Below are 27,488 nucleotides of genomic sequence, written 5' to 3'. Positions count from 1 at the left end.
GATTTGTAACCTGATTAAAGAACGATTGCCAATATCTAGCAAGGCAATCAAAATAACGAAGCCAATATCTAGATTGATGATTGTGATAATTCTAAAAAAAACTCCAGACTTTGAGCGCAATAGCTTACCCCGCTTTGCGACGAAACGAAGAAAGTATGTTACTTCATAACCAGGCTTTAGGGCTCTAAAAATAGGTTTATAAAAGAATAAAAGATCATAGCTTCTATACGAATACGATTCAAAATCATTTATGCTTTATTTTTCCCAATAACTATATCAAATAATAAACTCCTTATTTGAGTGCCTTTTTTGTTTTGAAAAAGCACAAAGATTAGACAAGGCTAGGAAATGGTTTTTCATAAAGTAACGTCACATTTTAATTTGAATATTTGGTAACACTGAATCAACAAGACTTTTGAGTCGGCCATTGCTAGTGCAAAAACGATTGACACTGGGTCAAGAAATCATTAAAAAGGATAACAAGTAGTTAGTGCTGTTGCTCAGTTTGACTGGAATGTGATACTTGAGACGTGAAGTGTTGTGAAAAGCAAATCAAACACCGAAAAGACATTATGGAACATTGTGAAAGAGTCAATTCAAAATTCTCAAATACTGCACCCAACTATCCTTTCCCAAAAGGTCAATCGGTCCTTTCGGCCGTTTTGGTCCTAAAGAAGAGTCAACTAGTTGAGCAAGAACTTCAAGGTACTTCAATGATATGAGTCTCCAAATGTTTAATCAGTTACAAATGTGCTGTTTGTAGGTAGATGAGGTCTTGTGGCGGCTCAAAATAAAAAAAATGGCCTCGTTCATTGGGAAAACAACTACAGTTTCTGGAACCTTTTTGAACGCGACGAAAAGGTCTTCATGTGCATTTTATCCTCATCAACAATTTGCCTGGGAACTAACTAAGGCGACTTGCAAACCAAATTGTAGAGGACTCTTTTTGGCCATTCATAATTCTGACCGAGAACATTATCCACATTGTAGAAATTACGGTTTATGGATTTAAATGGCAATGAGAGAGATTCCTTCAATAATTCTTCAGTGTTATTTTTGTTGTGCATACTAAATGTACCTGGCAAATAAAGCACTGTTGAAGGGCCTCAAGTTACAAAAACACCATTCAAGTTCATACTTGTTAATGAGTGTTCCTTGTCCGACGACCCTCATTCCTAGGCCATGAAAAATGTGTCTATGCACTAAAATAAAGTACAAAGTTCAACACTTCGATGTCATCTCGAAACCAAAAAGTAAACTAATTTCGAGCAAGATACTAGGGAAATAAAACGTTACTAGACAATTCTTCAAGATTCACGGCCGAATCTGCACCCGAGGTTTTCAGGTTAGCAAAAGGTCGAGCAAGTCCAAAAATGTTTCACCAGGAACATCACAGGATTGAGAGAGCTCTCATATTGGGAGAGACTAAAAAAGTTGGGACTGTACGTACGTCTTCAAAAGCATCCATGAACTTTGTCCCAACCAAGTCCCAACCCAGGATTTAGGGTCAATTCCAGTGACCGTGGAGGCTGAATGTGCGTTTTGAGAGCACCTTTTTTTTCTTCTTTCTTGGGCTCCTTCATTGTTTAATTTGCTTCCCTTTAACATTCGTATGGAATACGTAGGCCTGGTTGATCTTGTTGCATCTTTCGAGTCAGACTTGGACATTTTTTTAGATAACATTCCAGATCAACCCTACATTCAAGGACTAGCTCGGTCTGCCAACTCAAATTCGTTGGTAGACCAAATATCAGATTAAGATTGAAAGGTAATAAATAGACGAATTATAGCCTCTCATTTTAATAGTACTGGGGATTACATTCCCTGTAGCGGTTAGAAAAGCCCGTGAAAATACAAACCAAAAAACAAAAATAATTCCTTTTCCCTTACCCCAGTCCTTGGTTGCGATTGTCTCTGTGGTAAGAAACAGAGACTATGATTGTATTTTTCATAAATTGTAATTGTGTCTTCCACTGTAACTCGAAAACCATTGACGGCACATTTTTTAACTGCCTCTTCTCTATGGCTCCAAGGCGAGGGAAGGATTTGGATGAAAAAACAGGCATGATTTTGAAATTCTCCTTGGTTTATAACACTAATCTTGTTTCATTTTTCCCCAAGGTGTAATCAAGGATCAGTTTTTACTTATGAATGTGGAATATTATACTACGTAAGTGGAAATTTCGAATCTCCTGAACGGCTCATTTTTTCCAAAATAAACACAGCACGTACAAACATATGACAAAATAAATATAATTGACCAAGCTTGGACCCGCAGTCTTGATTAGGGGTTTCAGGAGAGCTGATCTGGGTCATCTTACAGTTTCAACATAAAAAACTGAATCGCCTACTCTTGGTCAGTTACATAAGCTTTTGCTAGTGTAGCTTTCCAACAAACCACTCCAAAAGTAAATACGATTACCTTGCTTGCCCGTTTATTGTGATAAAGTAAATTGCTCATTCCATTCTTGTACTATTATCAAAAGTGCCCCACTGCACGGCCAGAGCATTGTGAGCGAATCCATCCATGCTGGGCAAATGGGTTTCAGAATTTTCGCCATCATTCTTAATTCAACAAAACAGGTAATATCTTTACTGTCTTTGTTTCGCCTTGCGAACCATGTCGTTCTTGATTATTAGGCGTGCATTTTTTTTAATCAATTCAGTTTTATTGAAACACATTTTTTATTTGGCCGAACAACAAATTGCTTTCCTTTAGAGGCTGGGGATAAATAAAATACTCTCCTCGGCTTCCGTCTCGCAAGCCTTATTTGACCAAAATCTACCGGCGGATTTGGACCATTGGACTTCGGGAAAGCAATCCTGGGTTGGATTAGACGGATCCGCCACGTAAGATAAGAAGCACCACGTCTTGAGTTCAAAGTTGACTGAATCGTCGCCGTTGCTATTGCTGGGCCGGCATTCTTCGCCTTTGGCGCATTGGCAAGTCTCTTCAACGGGTAGGGTTGTACCCGGCTTGGGTGGCGAGCAATAAGGCGCCACGGTGGCATTTTGAGCACCATCGTCGAATTGTTGTGGTGTTTTGGGTGCCCGAACTGGAGGCAAGATTCATTGCATGTTTGTTTTCATAAGTATTGAAATATCTATTAGCGTTTTTACCATTAGTTCCTGCCTCGAGTCGAGCTCGTTCGGTTTGGTTGACACAAATACCCTCCATATTGAATAGCTGCGTGTCGTCACACTCGAATGGCATCCCGGGGCAGCCCTCTTTGCAATCGGCCCATTGTCCTTCAATGACTTCATCCAAATCGTTGACTTCGGTAGCGCACCAAAGCTTGTCATTGGTGCTCTCAAAATCGGTGCATGCATCGAAGACTTGGCCTTTAAACCTAAAAGACAAGACCCCTGCTTCAGTTAGAAAGGTTGTGTGAGTTAATTTTAAGCGTTGCGATCTATAATACTTGAAAGGGAACACGCAATGCTGGTCCTCAACTGTTTTACAGTCGCACTCTCGATGGCAAAACAACCCCTCATTGCAAACGCCCGAGGTTCGCCAAGGCCCTCCGCACACGCTGCTTTCCGCTTTGGCACAAATTTGGCAACATCCACAAACCCCAGGGATGTAACTCCCACTTTCACAGCAAGCTGGAGTTTCACAAGGACTTTCTTGGCATGGAAGGCAGGATAGTGCTTGGGATGGGGGGAAAAGTTGGGACCCGATGCAAATCCCTAACAGCACCACTGCGGAAAGAGGCAAATTTTGCTTCATGATGATGGTTCAAGCGACACGTTCACTTTGATTTTCGTTGCTCTCAAACAACGTTGAAAGGTTTTTCGAATGCCGGCGGAGCCTCAGAGTTCATTGAGCAGGGTTTGACACTGGGGTGAATAAATGGGATGTATTCTTTGATTTTGTCAACTCGTTTTTTCGGGAAATGCCGTTGTGAAAATTAGACATTCATTTCTCAGGAATTGGAGGTCTTGCAATACATCTTGTTCAGAGGGATTTGCCTTGTTAAAGAACGAAACCAGTCTCAATATGTGAAATTAACCCTCTTGTTATAGCAGGAAAAAACCCAGAACTTAATGAAACTAAATCGGAAAAAGGATGGAAATCTACTTATCGAGACTGCTGTACAAATTCAATGTTCAATGGCGTACAGGAGTAAACCCAAAAAGGATCGCTTGAAAGAAATAACTAAAAACTTCGTTGGTTTTCGAAAATTAAAATCAAAGAAAAATGATGTACTTATTGTAATTTTTCATGCACATACTCACGATCTCAATGCCACAAGTACTTACGAAATTCAGCGATACTTTTTCAATTCAAAACGTTTGAAAATACCACATGATTTGGTTTTTCTCTGATTGTTAACCAAGTCATTGAAGCCACAAACGAGCAAAGCCTCCTCGAAACCCGAGCTGTTTTGTGATTCAAGATGGTATCTGGTTGCTCCATCCATCTTTTTCTCAGTGGTTGACATGAATTAGGATTCGAATACTGTATTGGAAACCAGTTTTGTGGGTCGACTAAAAAGCTCCACCTTCCATTGCCATTGAAGATGAAGATAACAACATCCGAGTTACGGACCATATCTACTGACTGGATATTGGATGGTATCTTTTGGGCTTCATTATTGCTCATTCAAGCGGAAAATAGAGAGTTCAACAATCTCCAACCACAAATGCCGATTTTATTATCAATTCTTGCGGTCGTTTGGGACTTTTGTTGGGCCGTTTATATTGAAAAAAAGAAGAAGCTTGGCGAAAATAAATAGAACACGGTCGTTTTTGGACGATATGGATGTTTAATGGTGATTTCGAAGTAACATAACTGGTAAATATGAGCATTACTTTTTTCTGAACCAACAAAACAAATTGTAACCTATAATCTGAGAGACCACGTTTCGTCTTGGTAAACTGTCGATTTTTTGTTTCTCATTGGAAAAATAGAGAGGATCAGTTTTGTGTTTATGGCACGGAGTGGTATAGGAATAAAGTCTTCTTCATTGTAGCGGGGGATCAATGAACGATAACGATAACAATAGCAAACGAAGGCACCTGGGTTCCTCAATACGTATTCCAATGTATTGACATGATATCTATCACACCCACACACCATGAGGGTTTTTCGCTGTGGGAACTGCGCTCTCCAAGGCTCTAGGGCTACTCAGCATCTTCCTTTGAGAACCAGGCTTCATGGGACCTAAATATGGGCAGAAAATAGAGTGACGTTATGCATGAAGTGGCAAAATGAGAGTGGGGAAATTTCATTGAACATTGAGGAGTCATGCAAGGGGGAATGATGGGTGCCTTGTTCCAGCCATGCTTTATTGAAAGATTTATGTTCAAGGCTAGCTACTCAAGTTAGAGAGAACATGATCCACTTAGAGTGTATCCATGCGTAGAGATTATCGATTACCTATGCAATAGTTCAGATACGCTGCATAGAACAAATGGGTTAGTGTTGGCCGAGGAAATCACGTGTTAGATCTTACCTTCAACGAACTGTTTCGACTCCTCTGGAGGTGAAATAGCTAATGACTCCATGTTTGCATCCCTCATCTCTTTGATCAGCTTCTCTACTTCTGCTTTTCTTTGAGAAATCTGATTCTCGACATCCTTGACCTGTAGAAAAAGAACAAAGGTATCAAATACTTACGTCCCCAAAAATGTAAAACGAATGTGAAAAAATGCCAGCATTGATATACATTTCCAGTCACACTGAAAAAACCCACCTCTTTGCTCAACTGTTGACTGAGGGTGGCGCCCTCTTCCGAGTTTCTCTGCAACAACTTGATCTCGTTATGAAGTCGCTCAATCTCTTGGGAAAGTTCTTGCTCGCGTTGCCGGTTCTTTTCCATGGACATTGACCGCATCTCATCACCGAGACGCCTGGAAAAGACAGATGATTGCTTGAGTCTAGTTTCAGGCGTCAATACAAGACTAATTGTCGATCAGTTGCTACAAAGTTCATTCACGCTAACCTCAAAGTATAATTGGTTTTCTGAAGTTCTTGATCCGTTCCGGCCAGTCTTTGTTTTAAATGGGATAGCTCACTCTTGATTAGGCTCTCATCATCCTTGGAGTTACTCATTGACTTCTTGCCACCGCCAATTAGCTGATGGTTACCATCTACACTCAGAACATGGAGCTCATCCTCATTTCGTTGGGCGACCTCTTCCAGCCTTCGCACTTCCGAAAGAACCAGGTCAATCTGGCCTTCGGATTGCTGATAAAGAGAGCCTGATGACATCGACGAGGGCAAGTTTGTTCCATTTTGTATGGCTAATGGATTCCGAAGGTTCGATGTCGAGGCAGACTGTGGAGGAAGCTGTTGCTGTTGATAGAAGTTCTCTAGGTACGTAGTTTCGGCGTCACACTGAAAACAAAATGGAAGCCGGTTTTAAATTTCAGGCCTTCATCCTATTGAATAACTAATGAAAAGCTACTTGAGGCTTGTACATGACTGAGGTTCGTGAAATACCTATAAGAAAAAAGTAAAGGCCCTAATGGCGTCAAAAAGATACGAAATCTCTATCCTGAATTGGTGAAAACAATGGCCAGCACGGTTGCTGAAGCAGCTACATGGCCAAAGGTTAGCAGATTGTCACGACTCACTAATTCAGACAATAAATTATCTGCCTAAATATACAATTATCTTTGATAGATCTTACTTGTTTGATCTCAGCTTGTTGAGAGTAAAGGGTGGATTGTTGAGCAGACACCAAATTCATTAACTCATGGAGGTCCGACGGAGGGAGTCCCTACAAATAATGCAATTGCAATAACATTCCATTGCCCAATGTATGACAATGCTCCCAACTTATCCGCTTCTTTGATCATACCTTGTACTGATTCTGGCGATGGTGCATATTCGAACTAGACCGTGAAGACATTGGTCTGGATCCATTGGGTGGTGCGGGTAGTCCATGCTGGTTCATACTCCTCGTTGACGACCCAATCAGTGAAGACCTCGAAGGATGCCGACTTAAAACGTTGCGATGTGTAGGAGGAGGACTGTAGTGTGGAGGGCGGACCACACCCCCACCCGTTGGCGCCACAGGATAATTGGTGGCACTTCTATAGCGAGGCGGTGGAGGTGGGTTCCGGTAAGGGGGCGGAAACTCGGAGGCTGAGGACGAAGCGGCTGGACTAGAATTTCTTGGCACGGGCTGGGGAGGTGGCCTGTACGCTGGAGGGTAACCATTACTGGTCGGGGGTGGACCACTGGGGTACCGGTAACCATTCATGTGTGGAGTGGTCCCATTGGGGTTGTAACCCGAATAAGGATGACCTTGACTAGACACACGTCCACCACGAGATTGCTGTTCCTTGTCACTGTGGGAGGTATCGCTCCCCACTGTGCGGTCTGAACCTCGTCCTGAATCCGGGGATAATCGAGGATTAGCCGGCGGGGGCGGTTTCCAAACCGCAGCAGGCTGTTGCTGATCTTTGGTCATTGGTTTTCGGTTGGCAGTGGGGGAGAACGACGCTGCAGGAAGGGACCCCGACTTGGACCCCAAGGACGACATATTATCCAAGGCAGACCGCTGTAGAATAAACTGGACGTCGGCCGCATATTCACCCCATTTTTGAAGCACCTATGACATGAAAGGAATACTAGATTAGAACTTGTTGGGAACTCATGCGAATTGTCACTTATCAAAGGAGATAGGAAAAAAATCCTCGTTTTTGAAACCAGAGACCCCAGGCCTCGCTCGGGATCTATGCTAATTTCCTGAGGAAACAGTGTCCTCTCATCTTCTCGGCTACACTTTGAGGTATTTGGCAGGAATCTATTGGGAAAGCACTCACTCTCAACGTGCGATTTGCCAACAAAAGTTTGTACTTTCATCTACGTCACACTCTGTATTCAAATGTCTTCTTTCTCCTAGGTGATGTTCAGGTCCTGAAAACCAGACCCCTGTGTGGTTCGCTTGAACCAAACTGAAAGCCCATTCCCCATAAAGTTTGTTTTCATCCTCGAGACACTCTTCCGTCCACTTGTGATAGTGGAAAATAGAAGGAGCAAGGCATCTGGGATGCTCAACCATTTGAGATGTTTTCCAGGCGATAATGACGCCAATGGTCGTGAGGTAGGAAATAACCCAACCAGTAATGTCGTGGAACGACTAATTCCTCGTTTCGCTCGAAAATTGGGAACACTCACCTTCAGTGGGTTTTCTTGAGGAGCCAAGAGCCTTTCGTTGTTCCGCCATCGTTCAATTAATGTGAAACGACCCGTTTTTCCCGTTGCGTGTGCCAAAGCATACACCACATCCTGTAATTGAGAACACATTGCATCTTATTTGATCGCTGAATGGGGGTAGGTAATGATGATCTCTTCGACACTTTGAAAACAGTCTTTTTTAGATTATTGCAGAGTTCCTAGATCCATTTTGTTTGATTGGTAAAATAAAGGTGGAACTCGAGAATATGCTGAGTCGGGTTCCATTGACGCACACATTTAGAATAAACAAAGAGATCTCGTGGAGAGCCCGAGAATTGACGGTGGATCAATCAGGAGATACCACTTCACAATACCAGGAACCAACTAACCGACTCGGCCCATGAAATATTTGCCGACTCATGGGTTTTCTCATCTGATTCACCCATCCTTCAGTTTGTTATCAGACCACTCTATCTAAGACCAACCAACCAACACAGGGAATGGTGCATTTCTATGTTCAACCATTCATTTTTGTATTGGGTTGAACATTTTTTTTTCAAAATTAGTCCTGTTCCAGAGGACGCAATGCGCCAGGAAACGACACTCGTTTTTGTGGGCACACATTTCCTAGATTGATCTACGGATTTCAGTGTGTCGTTCTTTAGGGTCTGATGGTGTTATGGAATCTCATTTGGGCACGTTTCATTTCAAAGTATTTCTTTCTCTATCTGTAGTCTCGACCTAGCTCCCCGTCTGTTTGCCTTGGGGATAATTAATATGCACGTCATGACTTTTCTGGGTGAAGTTTCATTTCTTCTTCATCTTGTGGAATGGGGTCTGCTCTGCTCTTCAAATCTTCCAAGAGCCGTATTCAAAACAAAAAGATAATTGATTGTCGAACCGGAGAGCTCAGTGAAATGTGGTGATTTTCAACAAGTCTTGGAGTGCATAAATTAGACACACTTTGGACAAGTTTCAAGTCATGGCGAGAAACATTTGGTTCTCCACTCCTTCATTTCTCCACTCGATCTTCACACATCCCTTTCAAGGCATGTCACCCTTATAAGTCCCAACCTGGATTTCATGGACTAAAAGTTAAATGCCTGAGAATTCGGGCACTTTTGGTCAAGAGCGTTCGAGAACAGGGAGAGAAGAGTGCCCTCTGTTCTTCGCCTTTTATAATTGAATTTCCCTCGATCTTCTCACAACTTTCTTTCTCACTCCCATTAAGACTGAATTGACATCCAATGGAACGATGGTGGCCAAGTCAAAACTTAACTTCTCGACCCATTTGGAATGACGTCACTCCACTTTCGACAACAGAACGTCAGCTAGCCATTATTTTCCCTACACTTCTTAATCGAATAGTACACTTCTTAATCGAATAGAAGCATCTAAAATCAATTTCGTGTTGCAAGTGAACTCCGAGTTAATGATTGGGCCAATCAATTAAACGTGATATTTGAAATATAGCCCTGGCTTGGAAGGTTGTTGGTTGTTCTTCTCGAGAGTCTCCAATCAATTTTCCACTCCCGCTAACCATTATTGTCATCATTATTATCATTATTAGGAACTCGAGAGACTCGATTCGCATCGACCAATGCTCAAGTAATAGGAGGTTTACAATTGGAGGCGAAGAGGGGAAAGGATCTCTCTAAAGGCCATCATCATTGCACAAAACGGAACCGGGAACTTATGGAGAGTCGTCACAGTCGTCCATCCGTTGGCTCGCTCTCTTTGTGTGACTTTCTGTTGACTTTGTCCAACTTTGACGGACTTCCGAATAATGAGAGCTCCTGTCAAAAGCACCACGGAACCCGAGTGAAAAGGAGAGCTTTGGATGAAATCTGGACGGGATCAACTAACTTTGTCCTGAATGCAGACGGGAGAGCTCCCCCGAGAACCGGGTCGATCCCCGACATGCAGATCAACGCTCAATCAAGGCCTGGGTGGAAATGATTTCGTTTCAAAGTGGAGTAGTTTTCCTATGAAGAACATTGGGTTTCAATTACTTGAATCGCTCTTAAACTTTGATGTGATAAGAATTGCTCCAAATGCTTGGACGTGTTGTTCCCAATCTTACCTTGAGTTCGTGGTGAACACGTTTATTTACGCGCATTCGATTCAAAAGCAACCATTTCTGATCAGTAGTGCTCCATCAAAAAAGTGTGCGCTGTAACTTCTTTACAATTGGACCAATTCGATCAAATGAAGTGGAGGGAAAGCGTCAATGCGAAGTATGCAGTTAGAATGGCTTGGAGCAAAGAGTTTACACTGAAGGAAAAACCATTGATCTTTGATATAGGACTAATGAATCGGGTCAATAGGTTACGAATCTCCGGAAAACCAAGAGGAGAAAAACCTTTTAGGAAAACCTTTCATAAGACCTCGTTTTGTTTTTGTTTGTAAGCACCTTGCACCCGCTCACCATAAAGAGCAATGAAATACCCGTGTTTTTGTGGTTGCACTTTTATGGCTTGCTCCTTAAGACCCAAGCATGCACTTATGAATTTCCAACTGCATTTCCGACGGAACCGAACGCAAGCTTTTCAAGGTGTAAACATGCAACAAATCTATATTTATTGCTCTCCCCTCGGTTTTCTTGAAAATTGGAATTATAACTCAAGAATGAAAACAAATTCAGGTCTTATCCTTCAAGAAAACCCCCAAAAATAGATTATTGATCCTTATGCTCTCCCACGAGCAGTTTCACGGCTTTTCGGTCTTTTCAGTGGTCGTTGATTGGAACCAACAACAATTCATTCCCCCTGGTTCCACCTCAATGAACAAAGAGATCCTTCCAATTGGCATCGAAGAGAGCCCGCGGCAAAAAGCCACTATCTTCCATTCCCAATGGTCCCAAGGGCCACTCAATCAGAGAGGTCTTCTCCCATTATTATCCATAGCGTACCAATAATGGCGTGTGAGCTCTCCCCTTTTCCAACTAACAAGTTGACAACGTCAAAAAGTCAATTATTGGGCGAAAAGGGGTTTCCTGTTTCTTTTGTTCAAACCCCTTACTCGCTCAAAGGTATTCTGTTCCTATCCACAAAGACCGGGAAAAAGGGATGGTCCTTTGGTGCGTGTCCCCAACTCTAAAGAAGCCAATTAAAAAGTTTTAAAGCCTTTAAACTTCAATGGCGAAGGCCAAGGAAAAGGAGCGACCTTCGTTTTCCCCACCAAGCTCGCAAATGCGTTGTATCTCTTGAAATGGAGAAATAATCGAGTCACGCGCACAAACTCGAACGAAAGTCAAAGGTTGACAAGGCAGCTTTGAATATTTTGGAATCAAAACACGGCCATAGACAAAGATAAGATAAAACAAATCTTCCCCAAAAGGAAGGGGATTTTCTTGGCTCGAAAATCCGTGGGATTTGTTTTGTGGCATTATGACTAGCTTGATCTCTCTCCAAATGACCTGAGACTAGAGGAACAACTACCCATTCCCAATTCCATTGACGAGCAGGAAAATGTGCGTAAGGGTGTATGTGTGTCATTTAGGCCTGGCAAAGTTGCATCATTTTTCACTGGTCTTTAAGCCTTTAGTTAAACACTCTAGGGGACCACTAACAAGTGTGGTGTTGAGCAAGGGGGTCTGAAGTGGTCACCCGGCACGGAATTCCTTCCATGAAGGGCAGGCGTCTTTGGAACAACAATGGCTCTCTCACCATGAAAGAGCCGGTGAAAAAGTCTATTTGCTCTGTGTCAACATTTGGGACCTAAATCCAAGGGAAATCCTTTTTCATCTCGAGCTCTTGCCTCTCATTTTGGGGGCTCAGAAGCTCCAACTACCCAATCCACCCATGAATGTTGTTCTTCCGTCCCAAGGGCGGGTTGAGAGTTTCAGTCAGTGCCATTTTCTCACTCTTTTCGATCAAACGGGTTTATCTTAGAGTCAGGGTGACGGCATAAGGCAATGTGAAAAAAGGAACATTTCTTCCACTATTCGTTCCTTTGTTTCAATCATATTGGTTCCGTGAGAAGAAAGATACTATGACCAGAATACCCTCGCCTAATGTGATCAGAATGGGATTTCATTCCTTGCTCCATTGACCCTAAATGGCCCAGCGAGAATGAAAGAGGCGAAACTTTTAAATCGGGGCAACAAAACTCAATCCATCCAAAGGCGATTCAAAGTTTTTGGCGAGGGAAAAAAGTGCCCTCGAAAATTTATTGGCGGGATCGAATTGGAAGTAATCCCGTCCATCTGAACGCATACTGGCCAGAATACATAACTTTCCTCCATCCTTTGGACGACCCACCAAATAAATTTGGTGGCATTAGAGTAAGCGACTCCAGCCATCATTCTCTGCTGAGATTTTGGATACACCTCGGGTTTTAATGAGCCTTTCATGTAAATTGGCCTATTTTTACGCTTCATTCAAAGCGAGACTCGAGTTAGCTTCAACCAACCAGATAACCTGTTGAACTCTACGAGATGCTGCAATTACGGGCAATGAAGATGACAAAACAAGTGATCGACCATATTATGTCTAATTCTTATCTAACACAAAGCAATCAAGTCGTATTGCTAGGGCTCAAGCCCTGAAGACATACCATTTCTCCCAAACCACAGCTGATTATCAGTACCGAGATAAATCGGTATTAACACCAATCCGTTCATCGCTAATCAGAAAGAAAGGTAAATATGGTCAAATAGATGATTCCGTCCTCCCCACAAAGAATCAGAAAATAAATCTCGAACGGATTTGACGAGGACATCTGGATTCTCGCTCAAAATAGAGCCCAAAATTCTCACGACAACGCCTAGATCGAATACGGCTTCCAAGATTTTTCCCTTGTGATTTGGGCGGATTCTGTTGAGAGCAAACGTTGTACCTCTCAAGCTTCTTGCAAAAATGACTTTTTAACATAATCCTCCTACAGTTCTATTATTTCATTCATGGTCTTAGTTTAGTTCCACATTCAACGAGTTTGTTGTTCGCCTAGAAATGAACCCTTGGCTCGAACATATGACTGTTCTGTACCCCAACAGAGCAAACATGGTGTTGATTGAACGCTTGGCCATTGCAGTTGATACACCCACTGAACTAATTCTCTTTGGGGAACCTGTTCTGGGGCAGTTCGTCCACGGACATTATCTGCATCTGCATGATCGTAAAGTGACTCGTAGCAAGACAAGTTACACATGAACAACGGGAGGTCACTTCCAATGGAGTACGAAACTCGAGATCTCTGTTCACCTCAAGTTAAGAGTTTGACGAGGCCATGCAAAGCAGGCCTCATCTTTTGTTCTCCAGGACACGACCGTGTTCCACTTGAAGACCTACCATCTCAAAATACTAAGGAGACCAAGCCAGCATCCAACTTTCCTTGAGGTGTCAATCAAACGGGAAGATCACTCATATTCAAAGAAGGATGAGAGATGGCTTTCCAACTTTTGATCACCTCGTATGTGAACATTTGTGGGAGTGTAATAGAGTGTGAGTCTATCATTCCATCTCTCCATATGGTTGTCTATCTGTCTCCAGCCTGACTTGGAACAGTTTGTGGAGCATAAATAACAAAACTTGAGCTCCAACAGATCCTCCTCATTCCATTCACAGGAGTGGGTAAATCAACGTACCCCATGACGGTTTTCCAAGGAACGGCGGGAGGTGGGAGTATATTGCTCTCAATAGGAGGCAACCTCGTAATCGTGCCATGTTCCTTGGGACCACGTTTGGAACGCCATCGAAAATGATACCTATTACAATCTACACATGTTCAATCTGTGGCATAGATAGGCATAACCAACAAGTCTGAGTCCCCCGCCTTGCCTTAAGGTCCTTTTTAGGACAAAAAGGGTCGAGGTCGAGGACGAGAAGGTGAGGGGAAAATGTCAAGTGTTACACTCTCTCAATGGAACCGGACCTGGTTCCCCGGGGCATCTTTCGTCCTCAAAGGTGGCTAGGTCTACATACATACATTTATAGGTTCCTTTTCGCTCTAGGAAAGGATCTATGCTTAGCGGTTATCTGGAGAAACCTTAAGCATTGCGCAAGATTTATTTTCAGTCTTAAAAGTACTTTGGTAACGATGCATTCGTTCAGATATGCAAAAGGTCAGAAATAGGGAATATTCTCCTGCTGCCTTGGCTCGTGGATTAGAGCGAACCGAGATAAATATGCGATAGAAGAGGAAGGCATTTGTTCCAGAATGATCAAGCATCTCCAGTTCTCCAGAGAGCCGTTTCGTACCATAAATTCTCGAGGATCCCTGTTCGTGAATTTCCTGAACAAATGGTAAAAAAGTTTGCAAGCTTGCGATCCGTCGAGAGAGATACTGTAATCTTGGTCTTTGGAGATATCTCACACCTACTTTTCAGCTCCAAATCTGAATTTGCGCCTGTTATTCCATTTGTCTTGTTGTTCAAAGTAAACAGATCTAATTTTGGCGATCTAATGCTTGAAAGTCAAGAAAACATAATTTAGTGTTATTTTTCCCGTTTCACTCGGAGAGCAAGCAAACTCTTTTCTTCGATGATTTGAAGGCACGGACATCTTTCTCTCCTTCTACTCTCCCACCTCGAATCCAATTTCTTTGATAGCTTCACATGTCTTTGGCCAATTTTCTCCCAAGACAGTTTGTTGCTCTCCGTTTCTTCATGGCCCATAAAGAAGATCAGCAGCAACAGTTCCAACATTCGCCACCTCAGAGGGAACTCAAGCAGTCTCTTTTTTATGGGTTCATTACATTCAAAAAGCTCCAACGGGGACAATTACGGCGGCAACGACGACGAACATTTGTTGACACAGAATTGATGTAGGAGCCCAATTCTACTTGCATGAGCGATTGAGCAATGAGCATCCCTGATTGTCTTTCTTTCAGCCGGCTTTTCATGGTAGACGATAAGTGTCCGTTCTGGTTGATGGTCTGACTGAGTCTTTGGGGACAAGGACGGAACACTCTTGAGGGCGATTGCCAAGTCACTTTTTTCCGAGAAGATTTCTGGGAACACACTCTTTGGCCTCTCACTCGTCCATCTCAAAGTCTACACACACCATTACCTTAACGAGTCCAGAACACTTCATTAAGCCAGGTAGAGAAAGTAGAGACAGAGGGAAGAGTGAGCCGCCTGTTGTTCTATGTATAAGGGTGACCGAACGAATTCAACTCGTTCCACGAGGATACAGTTCCAACGTTCCATATGTTACCAACTAAAAGCATTCTTGAGAGGGACAGAGACAAGAGGTGATGTGGCCTTGGCACGAACTGTCAAGGTTGAATTAAAAAAACACTCACACAAGCACATGCGAAATGTATCGTTCCAAACGCTAGGGTTCTTCTTCATCAGTTGAATGGGACCTTGATCCAATGCTGAAGGAAATGCAAAGATCTCTAGGGGCTGGCCTTTACGACTGCCTGCTCATCTCGACGACCATTTGAGGGGTCAAGCATCAATTTTCTACCCACTGGCAACCCTGAGTGCATGTCCCAGTTGGGAATCATTTTGGCCATACCCCCGAATTTCCAGATATGGGACTTTGTCACGAATGACCAGAGAGCCCTGGTCGGCCTTGGCTAGCTTCAGAGAGTATGAAGTCGCGTGTCCCTAGCGAATTGAACCTTCATCATCAAGACCTTTCCCGTGCATGATGTGGAGGAAGCGGCTTCAAAAAAGGCCACAAGGATAAGGAGGGAACAGCTAGGTCACTCACCGGGGGAAAAGCGTGATGATGACGACGATAACAAGCAGTGACAAGTAACCTCGGAGTTGATTCGATGCACTTCCTCCTTCCCGAGTTTCGCAAGTTCACCATTCCATCCTCAAATCTCGAGTGCAAAAGCAATTTTCCACGTTGTCACGGCTCTCCAATCAATTTCAATTCCTTGACACGGACACCCAAACACTTCAATAAGGACACACACTCATTGACGCCATCTTGTCCAACGACCTTTACTAATCGCTCTGCTGTTCATTTTCCCTAGCTCAATAACATTCTTGTTCGGGGAAAGTGAGCAAACACGCTTGACCAGAATCCCATCATGGACCGATTGGTGGGACAGAGGACACGAAAATGGAGCCCTTGAGTGGCGACAAGTCCGATACTTTTTCCCAAATTGACCATATATTGACCGTACACCCCAACCATCACAGATACGTCTGAAGAGGAGCCGACATCAGCCTTTCTCTAGAAATTACGCCAAAGAAACAGATGACCCAATCATCTCATCTCCATAAGTACCTAAAAGTGTCGCTTTCGTGGACTGAGATATGTACGATTATTTCATGAGCATAACCTGTTTCTCTACATAATTCAATCGCGAATATGAAGCGATATTGCGGCTGTTCAGGGAGGAGCTACGACTCGATTTACCGTCCATTGCACTCTCCATTCTGTTGAGCATGCTTCTGGTTTTGAGGCGTGTCCTTGGCACTAGTAATACACGCAAAAAGCATCACTCAATAGACCCCAAGAGAGTTGGTTCAATATTCGGCGGAGCAAAAACAAAGGCTCGGGCGTTAACAAGAAGCGTGAAGTGTATCCATTACGAGCTGGCTGGTTGGACTATGAAGACGGCAGAGAGAAAACGAGAGGCAAAATACCCTCCCCAAGACCCATCTACCACCATGGACACACATCTGGTTCCGAGAGATAAATGGTTCGAAAGGGACTTTATGGGCTTTGAGAGGCCGACAAACCATTGTTGTACTTCCAAGTTTCTGTCTGTCCAACTAGGTGACAGCTAAGGAAGAACAGGAAACCAGCTGGATGGAGTGCCTTGGATTGGGCCAAAGAAGTCTGCCTTCCTTTATGTATATACTAATTGACGCCACTCGGAACTCAATCATGATATCAAAACATGGGCTCGTATTGCTAATTAGACTTCAGCTTTGAAGCTAGAATCGAATTTCTCAAAGACCCCTGTATTGTGTACGCATCAACAGGGTTGACCTCAAAACGTGGTGCAAAATCTGATTGCCAGAAGGCGGGTTAGAAATGGCATTGGTGCTTTGGTCGTTTGTTTTATTTTCCTATTTTCCTTCGTGTCTTGAGTTTCGGCTAATAAAGCCAGGAGATTTGATCTAATGGCTCATAAATCAGATTGGAAACGCCAAACTTGCGAGCAAACGAGAAGAGACCTCGGGGACTCGGCTTCAATTGGTGGTATGATGAATAGAGCTTGGATAAATGGAATAATAACAAGGAGTGCAATTCTTCGATCCATTTGAAATGCTGGGTGTCTCTGTTTGCCAAAGTAAATAACAATCTGCAGATATGAATTGTGTTCCTCTTTGAACACCAGCGTCATGATATTATGACCCGGAGGCCTTGGGAGTCAAAGGGAATTTTCAACCAGTCACCATACGTTCAAACGCTTTTGAAAAATTCTTTTCAATTCATTGGAGTAGAACGCTCCCAATGTTGGTTCGAGTCCTTCTTCTTCCACTGTCTTGTTTCCAAAGACCCTTGTCATGAAACCCTGGTCACTGGTATCGTATTTTTGGCACGACATGAAATATCAACAAAAAATGCCACCACCATTTAACTTTCTCCTCATTCATCCCAAAATTGACAACGACGTGCACTGGCAATATTTTGGACTGTTTCCAATCATGCCCCGGGAATTAGAGTAAAGCCCTCTCCTGATTGTTCTTCCCGCTTCTAAATGTCACGTGTCGTCTCTAATTGGTACTGACATTTAAAATTGTTCTTGTGCACTTGACTCTTTGTGTTCAAGGATGCGAAATGTCGTGTCAAGTATGCTTCTCTTCATCTTCCTCGGGGATTTACCGTCCCGATATCAGCTGGAGTTCTCGGGGTCTCACTTCGTCTGTGTTTGGTCCTTCCAAGAGAAACTTTTGAATGCCCGAAGCGACGAATAGTTGCGCTAAAGTTCTGCCCGACATCAACTAAGGGTGAGTATGTGAGTACGTGTTCACACAGGGTTGAAACACTTTGCCCGGAAATTGCTCTGGGTAGAAAACCGATGGCAGGCACGGAGGAATTGCTAGGGAGTGGTGCATCGACCAAGACAGAAGACACACAAATTAAAACAAATTTTTATGACACAAAATATGTGCCCGGGGTAGTTGGGTGCGGAGGGGCATTCTTGGGCAAGTGAAAACTTATAATTACTCCTTTCACGAACCACATAGTACTAGAACATATTTTTGGGGGCAAGGCCCCCCCCCCGAGGCCTAAATGAACATGAATGCGTATTCTCATTTGAAGCTTGGCAAGCTCACGGTAAGGTGTTTTTGGAAGGAGCCTCTTGAATAAGATTAGTGAGAGTGATATCAAAGAAGGAATGCCTTTTCGTTTTACAGAGGCAAGGAGACTGAATTGTCGTCTTTCCTTTCGTTTGGTCAAAGTGAAAATTAATTGCAAAGCTAACCTGGCTCAGAGGCATCTGTGACGTGAGTCTGCCTTCAAGGCTGGCCGGTCTTTCACACTTTTCCGCTCACAAATGCATCCCATTTCATCTAAGGAAATCTCATCACAAGTACTTACTCACACTGACAAGTTGGTTCACCAACAACACTTCAAGTTTCAGCACTGACAAAGTCAATGCTTTTTTTTTTCAAACAAACCGTGGAAGAATCTTGCTCACTAGAGTGGCTGATAGACCATTTGGTCTCTAATTCTGGTGGATACTAATTGATTCCAAAGAAACCGTCACGATGTCATAATGTTCTGGTACGTCATTCCTTCCATGCTTGATCTGATGATATGATTTAGTGATCAATCAGAAAAGGGTGGTCCATATTCGGACTATAGTGGTTGTACTTTGTTGGTAATCAGGTTAGGACTATTCCTGTCAGTGCAGATTCAGTTTTGTTTGAGTTTCAACTCAAAACTCTCCTCATCCCTTGAATGCAAAATGCAATTCATTCCCAAGCTTCGGACCATGGCGAAAAGCAATGAAAGAGCCAACCGAGTGGGTCGTCCACCAATGGTAGATTATGTATGGAGTAGTGGAATGAAGTGATAGTAGGCCAAAGAACCTGTTGCCATCATCCTTCAAATGGAAGAAGCCTTTGCTGGCTAACTGAAAGAAGGGAAAATACGACCAGCAGATTTACATCTTCGGACTCGGGGAATTCGAATGTGGCAGCAGCTTTGGCGAGGAATTTCTCTTTTGGCACTCATTCAACTCCAATAAAGTGTATAATGGACGATAATCCTGGGCTACCATCCTCCTCCATCCCTGCATTATCTTCTGGGTAACTGGTTTCCAGCTCTTCACTTGGCCGTTGGTAAAGCCAACATCATTGATCCTGAAGGTGCCGCCAAGGTCTGTCGGCACAATGTGAAGCAGGGAGGTAATGAATAACTATCATTCATTTATCTTTTGCTAGGAAAACGCCCCAAAATTGAATGCGTGTGCGTGTGTGTCGACTCACTGACTGACTGCCTGTCAAGCCAACGGGAGAAAATACCACTGGCGTAACGAACCTATGTACAAACAGAGCATTCACCGCACGTACAAACACATAACCTCTAAACCTAATTAAGTTCCACATTCATCCAGGTCCTGACATTTTCACCACACTAAGGGAAAATGTCAAAAGTAAGGCCGCCAAGAAAGGCAAAGGTTCGTATACGTACAGTATATATACCTACCACATATACGTACACACCTTCATGTTGGCCGGTTTTTCCGTCTCCTTTTCCACTGCGCCTGCCATTAGCTGCATATTTTAAAGCACCATATTGTTCCAAATTGGTCGTTGGATCGTCGAGTTCGGGACTTGACAAGCAGAAGCACAAACCACCCGCTACACTGTGGTCCCAATCTAACTCCGGAGAGCCCAAGCTCGTAGTAGGCCTCCAAGGGAAACTCGGAAAACGAGCGAGTGTGTGACTGGGTCGTAATCGAATGGGGTGGATTATCAGCTCTATGAACTACCATATGAGCTACTTAATGGGTTGCATGCATGCACTTAGACCCACAACAAAGGGTTTTATTTGGCCATTTCATGCTCCTTCGGGTATTATTGCACGACAAACGGCGAAGGAAGTGCATCCATCTTACATCCATCCACCTCCGCCAACACATTCACGTGTATACTAATACAAATAAAGTTGGTTGAACCTTAAATAAATCCCCCCCAGCCACATGTTGCTGGGCTAACGCGAGATAATGGACCTTCATGATATATGACACAAGAGAGTCTCGGGTCCCTCTCCAGTAGAAAGTTTCGTCTCGGGTATGGAACACAAAAAAGAATGTTGGCACCCAAAATGCCATCCTGCCTCGGCCCAATGCATTGAATACTATGTATAAGCATGGTTGGTGCTCAGAAGCAACGTCAAGTTGCATCAATCATGTATCGAGAGTGATGTCAAGTTGTCCGAGCTGAGACCGTATTTGCAAAATCATTCAATATGACCTCGTCTTGGCGGAGGTCGGGAGGTTTTTTTTCTTTTCTTTCTCCTCTTTTCTTTTGAATTCCGCTCTCAAAAAGAGCCCTTGAGAACTCAAATCTCTAGAACAAGATGAGTGTTTAAAAGCTCATCTCGGAGAGAAACTAACTGGTATCTCGAGATGGAGTAGTGAGAGTCTCGGATTTCAGTTTTCAGTTTCAGAGAGTGGGGGAAATCGTAGTAATCGTCTTTGGCTCGAGGGCTCGAGATCCTCGTCGTTCTGTTTCCGAGTACTGTCTTTGTCCTCTACTCCACTCTACTCCAAATAGTTTCTCTCGCTGAGGCGACCAAATGGCCCATATCCTCTCATTCAAATGACTTCTGAATGTAACCTTAATCACATACCGTAGCATTACAACTACTTCTACCAACCACCTGAGCTCGTTTTGAAGCCTGATTGGCACAATGGCGACGCCACACCAACGAAACCACGAACCTGGCATTTCCGAATACAAAATCGCAGATCCCTAATTCACTTCCTTGCTTACCTGACATGTAGTTTTCTCGGTGACTCCACACACAATCCGCTGGATGCCTTCCACCCACACTTTGAGCTCCATTGTGTCTCGAATCACTTGTTGTATGTAGGTTGTAATTGAGTGTAATTACTGTGTCAATAACGAGCCACTTCACATGTTTCACACCCGGGCAATCTCAGCTCCTTCTTTCAAGCAGCTTTCCAGGGTGACCATTGGCCATTATCATTATGATATTATCATTGGTGTTGTGGAATGAGCTCTTTGCCACTGACTCGCCGAAGAGTGCTAGACTCTAGTCAAGTGAGGATCTAACGAACTGCTTGGTTGGCCACCACAGAAATATGTCAACGTGATCGGAATTTCTCTGGTTACCAAACCAAACTTTTCGCTCCCACGAGCGAGGAGGAGGCCGAATAAAAACCGATCGGCGTTATTTGCACGTTGACGTTGACGGCATTCCCAAGGATTCAGCTCGGTCTCGTTCTCGGTTTTGAAGACATACTAAGCGCTGGCTTCACCTCTGAATGTTCTCTACTAGCTCTCCTGGTTCTTCTTGGGTGTTTTTCCTTCTTTTGGAGGGGCTCGTTCGGATCTCGGATTTTTGCCTGGGAGGTCTGAAAATGGAAAATTTGAATAACGATTAGGCACATGGCAAAAACACGCGAGAGAGCACGTCAAACGGGAGCAGATTTGTTGAAAGGCAATTAATTTTTGGCCAGTAGAGTTCTCCTCAGGCTTGCTGATTTGTATACTATACAGCCTATTTGCGAATACCTTGAGCAGTCAAACGACAGAACTTATAACGAACAAAATGATTCCTAATGTACCCTACGGCCAACGAAACGCCTCGTTCCGCTCGATTAAGACTCGGGATGTTAATGAAAAAGGATGAGACCCAAAAAACTTTGTATATATCTATTCACTAATGAGAACAAAAACAACATTTCCAAGGGAGCATCCGTCTCATTAGTGGCCACGACTTGCCAGGGTTGCCGCCTTCGGGTCCCGTCTTGTCCGACTTCCCCAGCGTCCCTGAGATGGAAGATGAGCATCCCTGATAAACGCTCTAGGCCTGAATGAGTACTGCGAGTTTGAGCGGTGAGTGTGTGGCATTGTGACATGGACAGCGGGTCAGACCGTCATGGTAGTGAGGTATCCACGATCCATCACCTTCTAGATAAAAGGGAATATCCATCAATTCTTGAAAATACTTGGGAGACCCCCATTCAGCCGAGGCTTTGGACAAGCGAGAGCGAAAGAGAGATGGCCATCCACATCATCCACACAAATCACTCAACAGTGTCAGGAATCAAAGCAAAACTTGTCGTTTCAAACACCATGCGAGGAAAACAAATCCCGGGGTTCTTTGACCGAGTCTGGCTGAAAAAAAGGTCTTAAATCCTCGGGTAGAAAAAAAAAGATTCATTCTTTCATGGAGAAAGTCCCTGGAGAAAAGCGCCTCAATCCATTTCATAATCGGAGATGAAGGCGAATTGAACGTAGATCGCTTTTAACGTCACATGTTTTTTGTTTGTCCTCAAAGAGGTCCAAGGAGAATGAGGACCAAACGAACGAATGAACGAAGGGGGGAATATTCGCGAAAACGAGGCCAGATCTAGGCCAAGCTCGAGCAATGAATTGACGACGAAAGATCCACAAAAGATCAAGTTTCCACATGGACAGCCAAAGAAAACAAAACTCAAGGAGCCAAGAAGCTCTTCAGATTAAATTGGTTACCCCTTCCGCTCTTTGGGAAAGAACCGCTACGGTTCGTTCTAGTTCTACTTGTCTACTTCTACAATAGCCAAGAACTCGAGCAAATGCTTCTTGGCTTGAATGGATGAGAAGAGTGCATTATTCTTCTTTCCGTAGTGGGCCTGGCTCCTTTGAATAGACAAATTTTGGTGGCTACGATGCATCATCAGATAACAACCAGCCAAGGGATGATGGACGAGTGGTCTTGATCTAATTTCGTATCGCTTCTCCGTTTCACAACTTCAACGAACCTGTTGTCTTTACCGTTTTCTACCATGCATCCAGATCTTTTTTTTAGATGCACCAACCATATTGGTTGAGAGCCTCCTGTCTCCTGTCCGAGCGCAATTAGAATAAATCTTCAGGGAGGACATCCCTTAAATGCTTTAACATAGATAGTCTCAATGACAGCCATTTTGCTTTTTTTACTCGTCCCCCACCACAACAAAGGAAAACCAATCCCGACCAAATGAGACGATTAGACAAGAGATCAAAAGTCTCCTTTTTGAAGAACAAAGCGAACCAGTTAAATGTGTGTCGAGCTCATCTTCCGAGGAATTGATCTTTGGGAGGTAGCAAACTTCCCTCCAAGGCCAAATCATGTCATTTGGGTCCTTTACAGCACTAGATTAGCATTAGGTGGTAGTGCAGTACAGTACATGGCCCCTAACTCGATGAATGGAAGGAAAAGAAGGATATTGGATCTCGCCAGGAAAGTGAAGCCAAGCAGTGAATAGCAAATGAAGCCCTTGTCAAACGTACAAAGCGCAAAGGGAAGAAAAATTATGCCTCGGACAGCCATGTCAAAAAACAAATGACCTCCCAGATAGCTACGTGGATAAGGGACCAGAACCGTCGGTGAGAGATAGAGAGAGAGAAGTTCAATTCCGTATTTTTACATGTACTGGCGTGATCGATGAGTTTTCCATATGGTGTGCATTTTCATTTCCTCTGAAGTGCAAACACGCTCATGCTTCATTATTTGAACAGATTGCGCCCCAATTTTATGAGCTTTGCTTTGAGCCAATCGTCCACTGAATATTTCAACGTGCGTCGGATATCAAAGCTAAGCCCGGCATAATATGGCACATGTAAATACGTAAATATACATGTTTTCGAGGAGTCCAAAGAGTTCCAGCCCATACATGTACCTACGTACACTCATTCAAATCTACGATACTTTGGGGAGCAGCCAAGATAGTTCCAATTTCCTATCCAAACCCATTCAAACCCAGTGAGGGAGAGGTAAGGAACCAACGAACCAAGCGGAATGCAATAAAAGGCACATATTTGTGTGGAATGTCGCCCAATGTCCTAGACGAAATAAAACCTCCCGTTATTGATCATTCAAAGGCACTCCCAGTTATTGAGTGTTCGGTGCAGGATGGACGTGAAATAGGCAGATCCTCATGTCGTTTTCCTATGAATGGAATGGAGCTATTTACAGATCACGGATTTGCAATTTGCATTGGCCAGTACACTCGCAGGGATCGATTTCCAATAATTGCACCTCCACAATATATTTTTGGCACGGATCTGCTCTCTGGCCCCTTTTTTGAGGTGAACAATTCATTCGTTGGTGGCGATCAATATCTGAGAAGCCTTTCAGAGGCCAACTTGATGTTAAACCGGAACGAAAAGTATATAATCCACGACATCATTAGCATTCAATTTCAGAGGATTACAAGCCACTTGCATCATAAACAGAGTATGTTCACGAGCAAAAAGCTCATCAACGACGAACAACGACCACCGTGAAGGGCCCTCAACCATTAAGGGGCTGCTTGCTTTCCCCAGTCATCAACGAAGCACTGACATTGGTTCCTCATAATCAATCCATCCAACCAATAGACTACTACGTACAACATCAAAAATGACCCCTCATTGTTTTTCCTCGGTCTACTGAGACCTTAATGAGTAAGAGGGAAAGGAGGACGACGACGAGGAAGAGGCCGACGTGAGCCATACTTGAGTCTGATATCGATGCCTCAGTCTCTGGTGCACTCCTTTGGGCTAAACAATTGATGATATATTTATGTATGAACCCGGGCACCTTTGGCCGATGGAATGTACCATCCAGCAATCGTTTCAAGAGTATGCTGGGTGAGCGATCTTCAACGAGCTTTCGGCCCAAAAGTCTCGAGGGAGCCGACACCAACAATCGTAATGGTCATTGATACGAAGAAAAATGGGGAAAAGGGTCCAGTTTTAACAATGCTGCAGTTGTGAGAAAATTATCAACGAGGTCACGGAGCTCTTCCAAAAAAGGAAGTGAGACTTGAATGCAAGGGGGGGGGGCGAGGGATTGGAAATCGCGTCTTATTAACAAAGCACCTCCTTATAAGACCATCATGTGGTCTGTCAATTGAACGTCAGTCGCTTCAGATCTTCTTGAATGGATGGAGTTCAAGAAGCCATTTATCATGACTTCCAATCGGGGTCAACTAATGGAGCCGTTACTTCTTAGCCCGACCAAGACACACAGAGAGAAAAAAACACCGTATGCATCACTGCAATCAGGGTCAGCGAATGAGAGGTTCAAAGACAAGACAGACGCACGCATACAAGGGGGCTCGAATGTGAAGCTCATATTTAATGCCCTTTAGGTCATCTTTCGGAAACCTTTTTTGAATGGACATTGGTTATCCTTTCAGAGCCCTCCCTAATACCTCCCTTATGAACCTGATCCACACAATGGCATTGAGGAAAACGGTCAGATATGGAATTTCGAGATGAGCGACACGTGGACATTTGTCTTGGAGAAGAAGACATAAGGGTACACATCCAGCCAGCTCCGCTTAACTCCGAAAGAACGACCACAAAAATGTGCTCTCTCACACGATAAGATCCATAGTCTCTCTGATCTTACGAGGGAATGTTAAGCAAGCTGCGTTAAAGATTTGCGGTGGCAAAAGATGATTCCTGGGATTAGTCAGACCGAGTTCCCAGGGGCAAACGGGCCAATCTCATCAGGAAGCGATGTGCCATGACCAAAAAGTCTTGGAAAGTATTGCCAATCACGCCAGTCATGTGTGACTGAGAGCTTCGGCATATCGTGTGGCGACATGTTCTCATGACTCACCACCAACATCGACGTCGTCATCGTCATCGACGACATGGCCGTCATGGAGCAAGGAAACATGGATTGCACGATCGCCGAGACACCTGGGAGTCATAAAAACAAGCCACTTTCCACAGCTGTAGGGGTCTTTTTAAATCCAGAGACATAATCTCGCACTTACGTACTAGGGTGACTCGTCATGTCAGCCGAGCTTTGCTTGCTTACCGTAATCTATGTGGAACGAGGAAACGAACCCTATGGTCGGAGGTGTTCCTTCTGGAAGCTACACTTTAAACTAGGGCAAAAAACGAACACGAATGGGAGCAGGAACGGAAGTGGAAAAAACTGCCCCTGAGAGAGATGTTTTGTCCCAACTAGGACCACTTTGGCTCGAGCTTCAGGGAAGTCGGGCTTCACTGAGACGATAGGGATATGAATATTACACTTCGGGCCACGCCATTGACATGATCTAGGTGGCCAGAACTCAATAATATGTTTCCGCCAAGTTTTGTGCACAATAATATCACTGGATGGAGACGGTGGTAGACGTTAGCGTTAGCGGAGAGGAATCCGCTGCTATTTCCAATGGATCTAAACTGGCCAGGGCAGATCTGGAAGAACTTCACTTTCACTCCAGACCTCTCTTCTTCCAAAAGAGCGATCTCTTCAGCCGTGGTAGCAAATATGAGTGGAGTGAGTGTGAGTGAGTGAACTGGCAATGACTTCAGGAGTTCTTCACATTCAACAGCACCTGAGCTTGTCCGCCCAAACGGCCAAGACGATCGAGCAGCTCACTTGCACTCTTCCAGAAAAGATCTCGTTGGCCGCCCCAAGAAAATTGGCCCGCTTCGAAATCCTTGGCCCTCTACTGGCAAGTCCTCAGTACAAACCTCGGTGTGCAATTGTTCTGTCTTTCCAAACCTCCGTTCGGTTCGTTCGTTTTCTACCTTGATTCCTATCCTCCATTCACCGGGACGGCGGCTGGACTGGGCCCAGAAACGAACGCCGGCCCAACGATCGCACACCTGTCTCAGCTGACGGCGAAGAGGAGGCGGGCAGAACGCCCTCTGCACCACCCCTTGTCCAACAATGCCCTTGGGCTGGAACGAGCGCTCACCTTGATTTCCTGCCCCCGCAGAAGAGGCAGCGCGCCCGTGCTCGTGTTCGTTCCTCAGTAGCAGACCAGTATCTGCACCACATTGACTAGAATCAAGGAGTTTGAGGTACAAAGGTGAGCAGAGCATGGAAGGGCCAAGCTGATTGGCCATGGCACCTGCCCGACCTGTAACTTGGCCTAGGGCAGCCGATTTCGAATTTCGGGGCCCTCTTTTTTTTCTAGAGTACCTCTCGCGCTCCCAAAATATGACAACAAAGATGATCTGGGAGCCGATCCTAGAGAGCAAGTACAACGACTTGTGGCGCCACATCTCGACATAAAAGATAGGGACTGAAAGGTATATTGTCTGATTCAACTGCGGGTTCGACTGTGTCTACTGAGTGACATTGGGGGAAACTGTGTTGAGTGTGGAGGAGGGCTCTCGGAGTTCCACTTGAAATGATAGATAAAAAGGACCCCCGTCCTCTCTCGCACGTTCAACGGTGCGATTTTTATAGCTGAGCACTTGCCTGAAGTTGGAGACGAGCGCCCTGAAGATTTTTTTTTTTGCGAGAAGTAACATTGA

The 27,488-nt window shown here is 44.1% G+C and overlaps 2 protein-coding genes across 3 annotated transcripts; both read right to left on the bottom strand.

Moving 5' to 3' along the window:
* Positions 1-2,644: 2,644 nt before the first annotated feature.
* LOC131878633 (cysteine-rich motor neuron 1 protein-like) lies at positions 2,645-4,556 on the bottom strand. Its single transcript, XM_059224697.1, has 3 exons — positions 3,423-4,556; positions 3,121-3,350; positions 2,645-3,056 (listed from the first exon to the last, which is right to left on the bottom strand). The coding sequence occupies exons 1-3, from the start codon at positions 3,728-3,730 to the stop codon at positions 2,716-2,718; spliced, it is 879 nt and encodes a 292-aa protein (XP_059080680.1). The 5' UTR covers positions 3,731-4,556; the 3' UTR covers positions 2,645-2,715.
* A 193-nt stretch (positions 4,557-4,749) lies between these two features.
* LOC131878629 (ras association domain-containing protein 8-like) lies at positions 4,750-26,433 on the bottom strand. Of its 2 annotated transcripts, XM_059224690.1 has the most exons (10): positions 26,032-26,433; positions 21,000-21,604; positions 8,135-8,245; positions 6,810-7,565; positions 6,639-6,728; positions 5,949-6,343; positions 5,700-5,856; positions 5,460-5,589; positions 5,384-5,404; positions 4,750-5,167 (listed from the first exon to the last, which is right to left on the bottom strand). In XM_059224690.1, exons 2-10 carry the CDS (start codon positions 21,069-21,071, stop codon positions 5,067-5,069), a joined length of 1,833 nt encoding a protein of 610 aa, XP_059080673.1. In that variant the 5' UTR covers positions 21,072-21,604; positions 26,032-26,433; the 3' UTR covers positions 4,750-5,066. The 2 variants fall into 2 exon arrangements, with proteins under 2 accessions (XP_059080673.1, XP_059080674.1); XM_059224691.1 differs by lacking the exon at positions 5,384-5,404 and having other exon boundaries at positions 26,032-26,420.
* Between the last annotated feature and the right edge of the window lie 1,055 nt (positions 26,434-27,488).

Source organism: Tigriopus californicus, chromosome 3, assembly GCF_007210705.1.
Source record: "Tigriopus californicus strain San Diego chromosome 3, Tcal_SD_v2.1, whole genome shotgun sequence".
In the NCBI taxonomy this organism is placed as follows: domain Eukaryota; kingdom Metazoa; phylum Arthropoda; class Copepoda; order Harpacticoida; family Harpacticidae; genus Tigriopus; species Tigriopus californicus.
The sequence above is the reverse complement of the archived record's forward strand: the minus strand, read 5'-3'. Positions and strand labels throughout refer to the sequence as shown.

What these genes read in the sequence shown, in the direction of transcription:
- LOC131878633 (XM_059224697.1), bottom strand. Translation starts at nt 3,730, where the DNA reads ATGAAGCAAAATTTGCCTCTTTCCGCAGTGGTGCTGTTAGGGATTTGC. An exon ending in CATTGCGTGTTCCCTTTCAA is followed by an intron (nt 3,351 to 3,422) that starts GTATTATAGATC and finishes CTTGTCTTTTAG; the next exon opens with GTTTAAAGGCCAAGTCTTCG. An exon ending in ACTCGAGGCAGGAACTAATG is followed by an intron (nt 3,057 to 3,120) that starts GTAAAAACGCTA and finishes TCTTGCCTCCAG; the next exon opens with TTCGGGCACCCAAAACACCA.
- LOC131878629 (XM_059224690.1), bottom strand. Translation starts at nt 21,071, where the DNA reads ATGGAGCTCAAAGTGTGGGTGGAAGGCATCCAGCGGATTGTGTGTGGA. An exon ending in CCGAGAAAACTACATGTCAG is followed by an intron (nt 8,246 to 20,999) that starts GTAAGCAAGGAA and finishes TCTCAATTACAG; the next exon opens with GATGTGGTGTATGCTTTGGC. An exon ending in AAAACCAATTATACTTTGAG is followed by an intron (nt 5,857 to 5,948) that starts GTTAGCGTGAAT and finishes TGTCTTTTCCAG; the next exon opens with GCGTCTCGGTGATGAGATGC.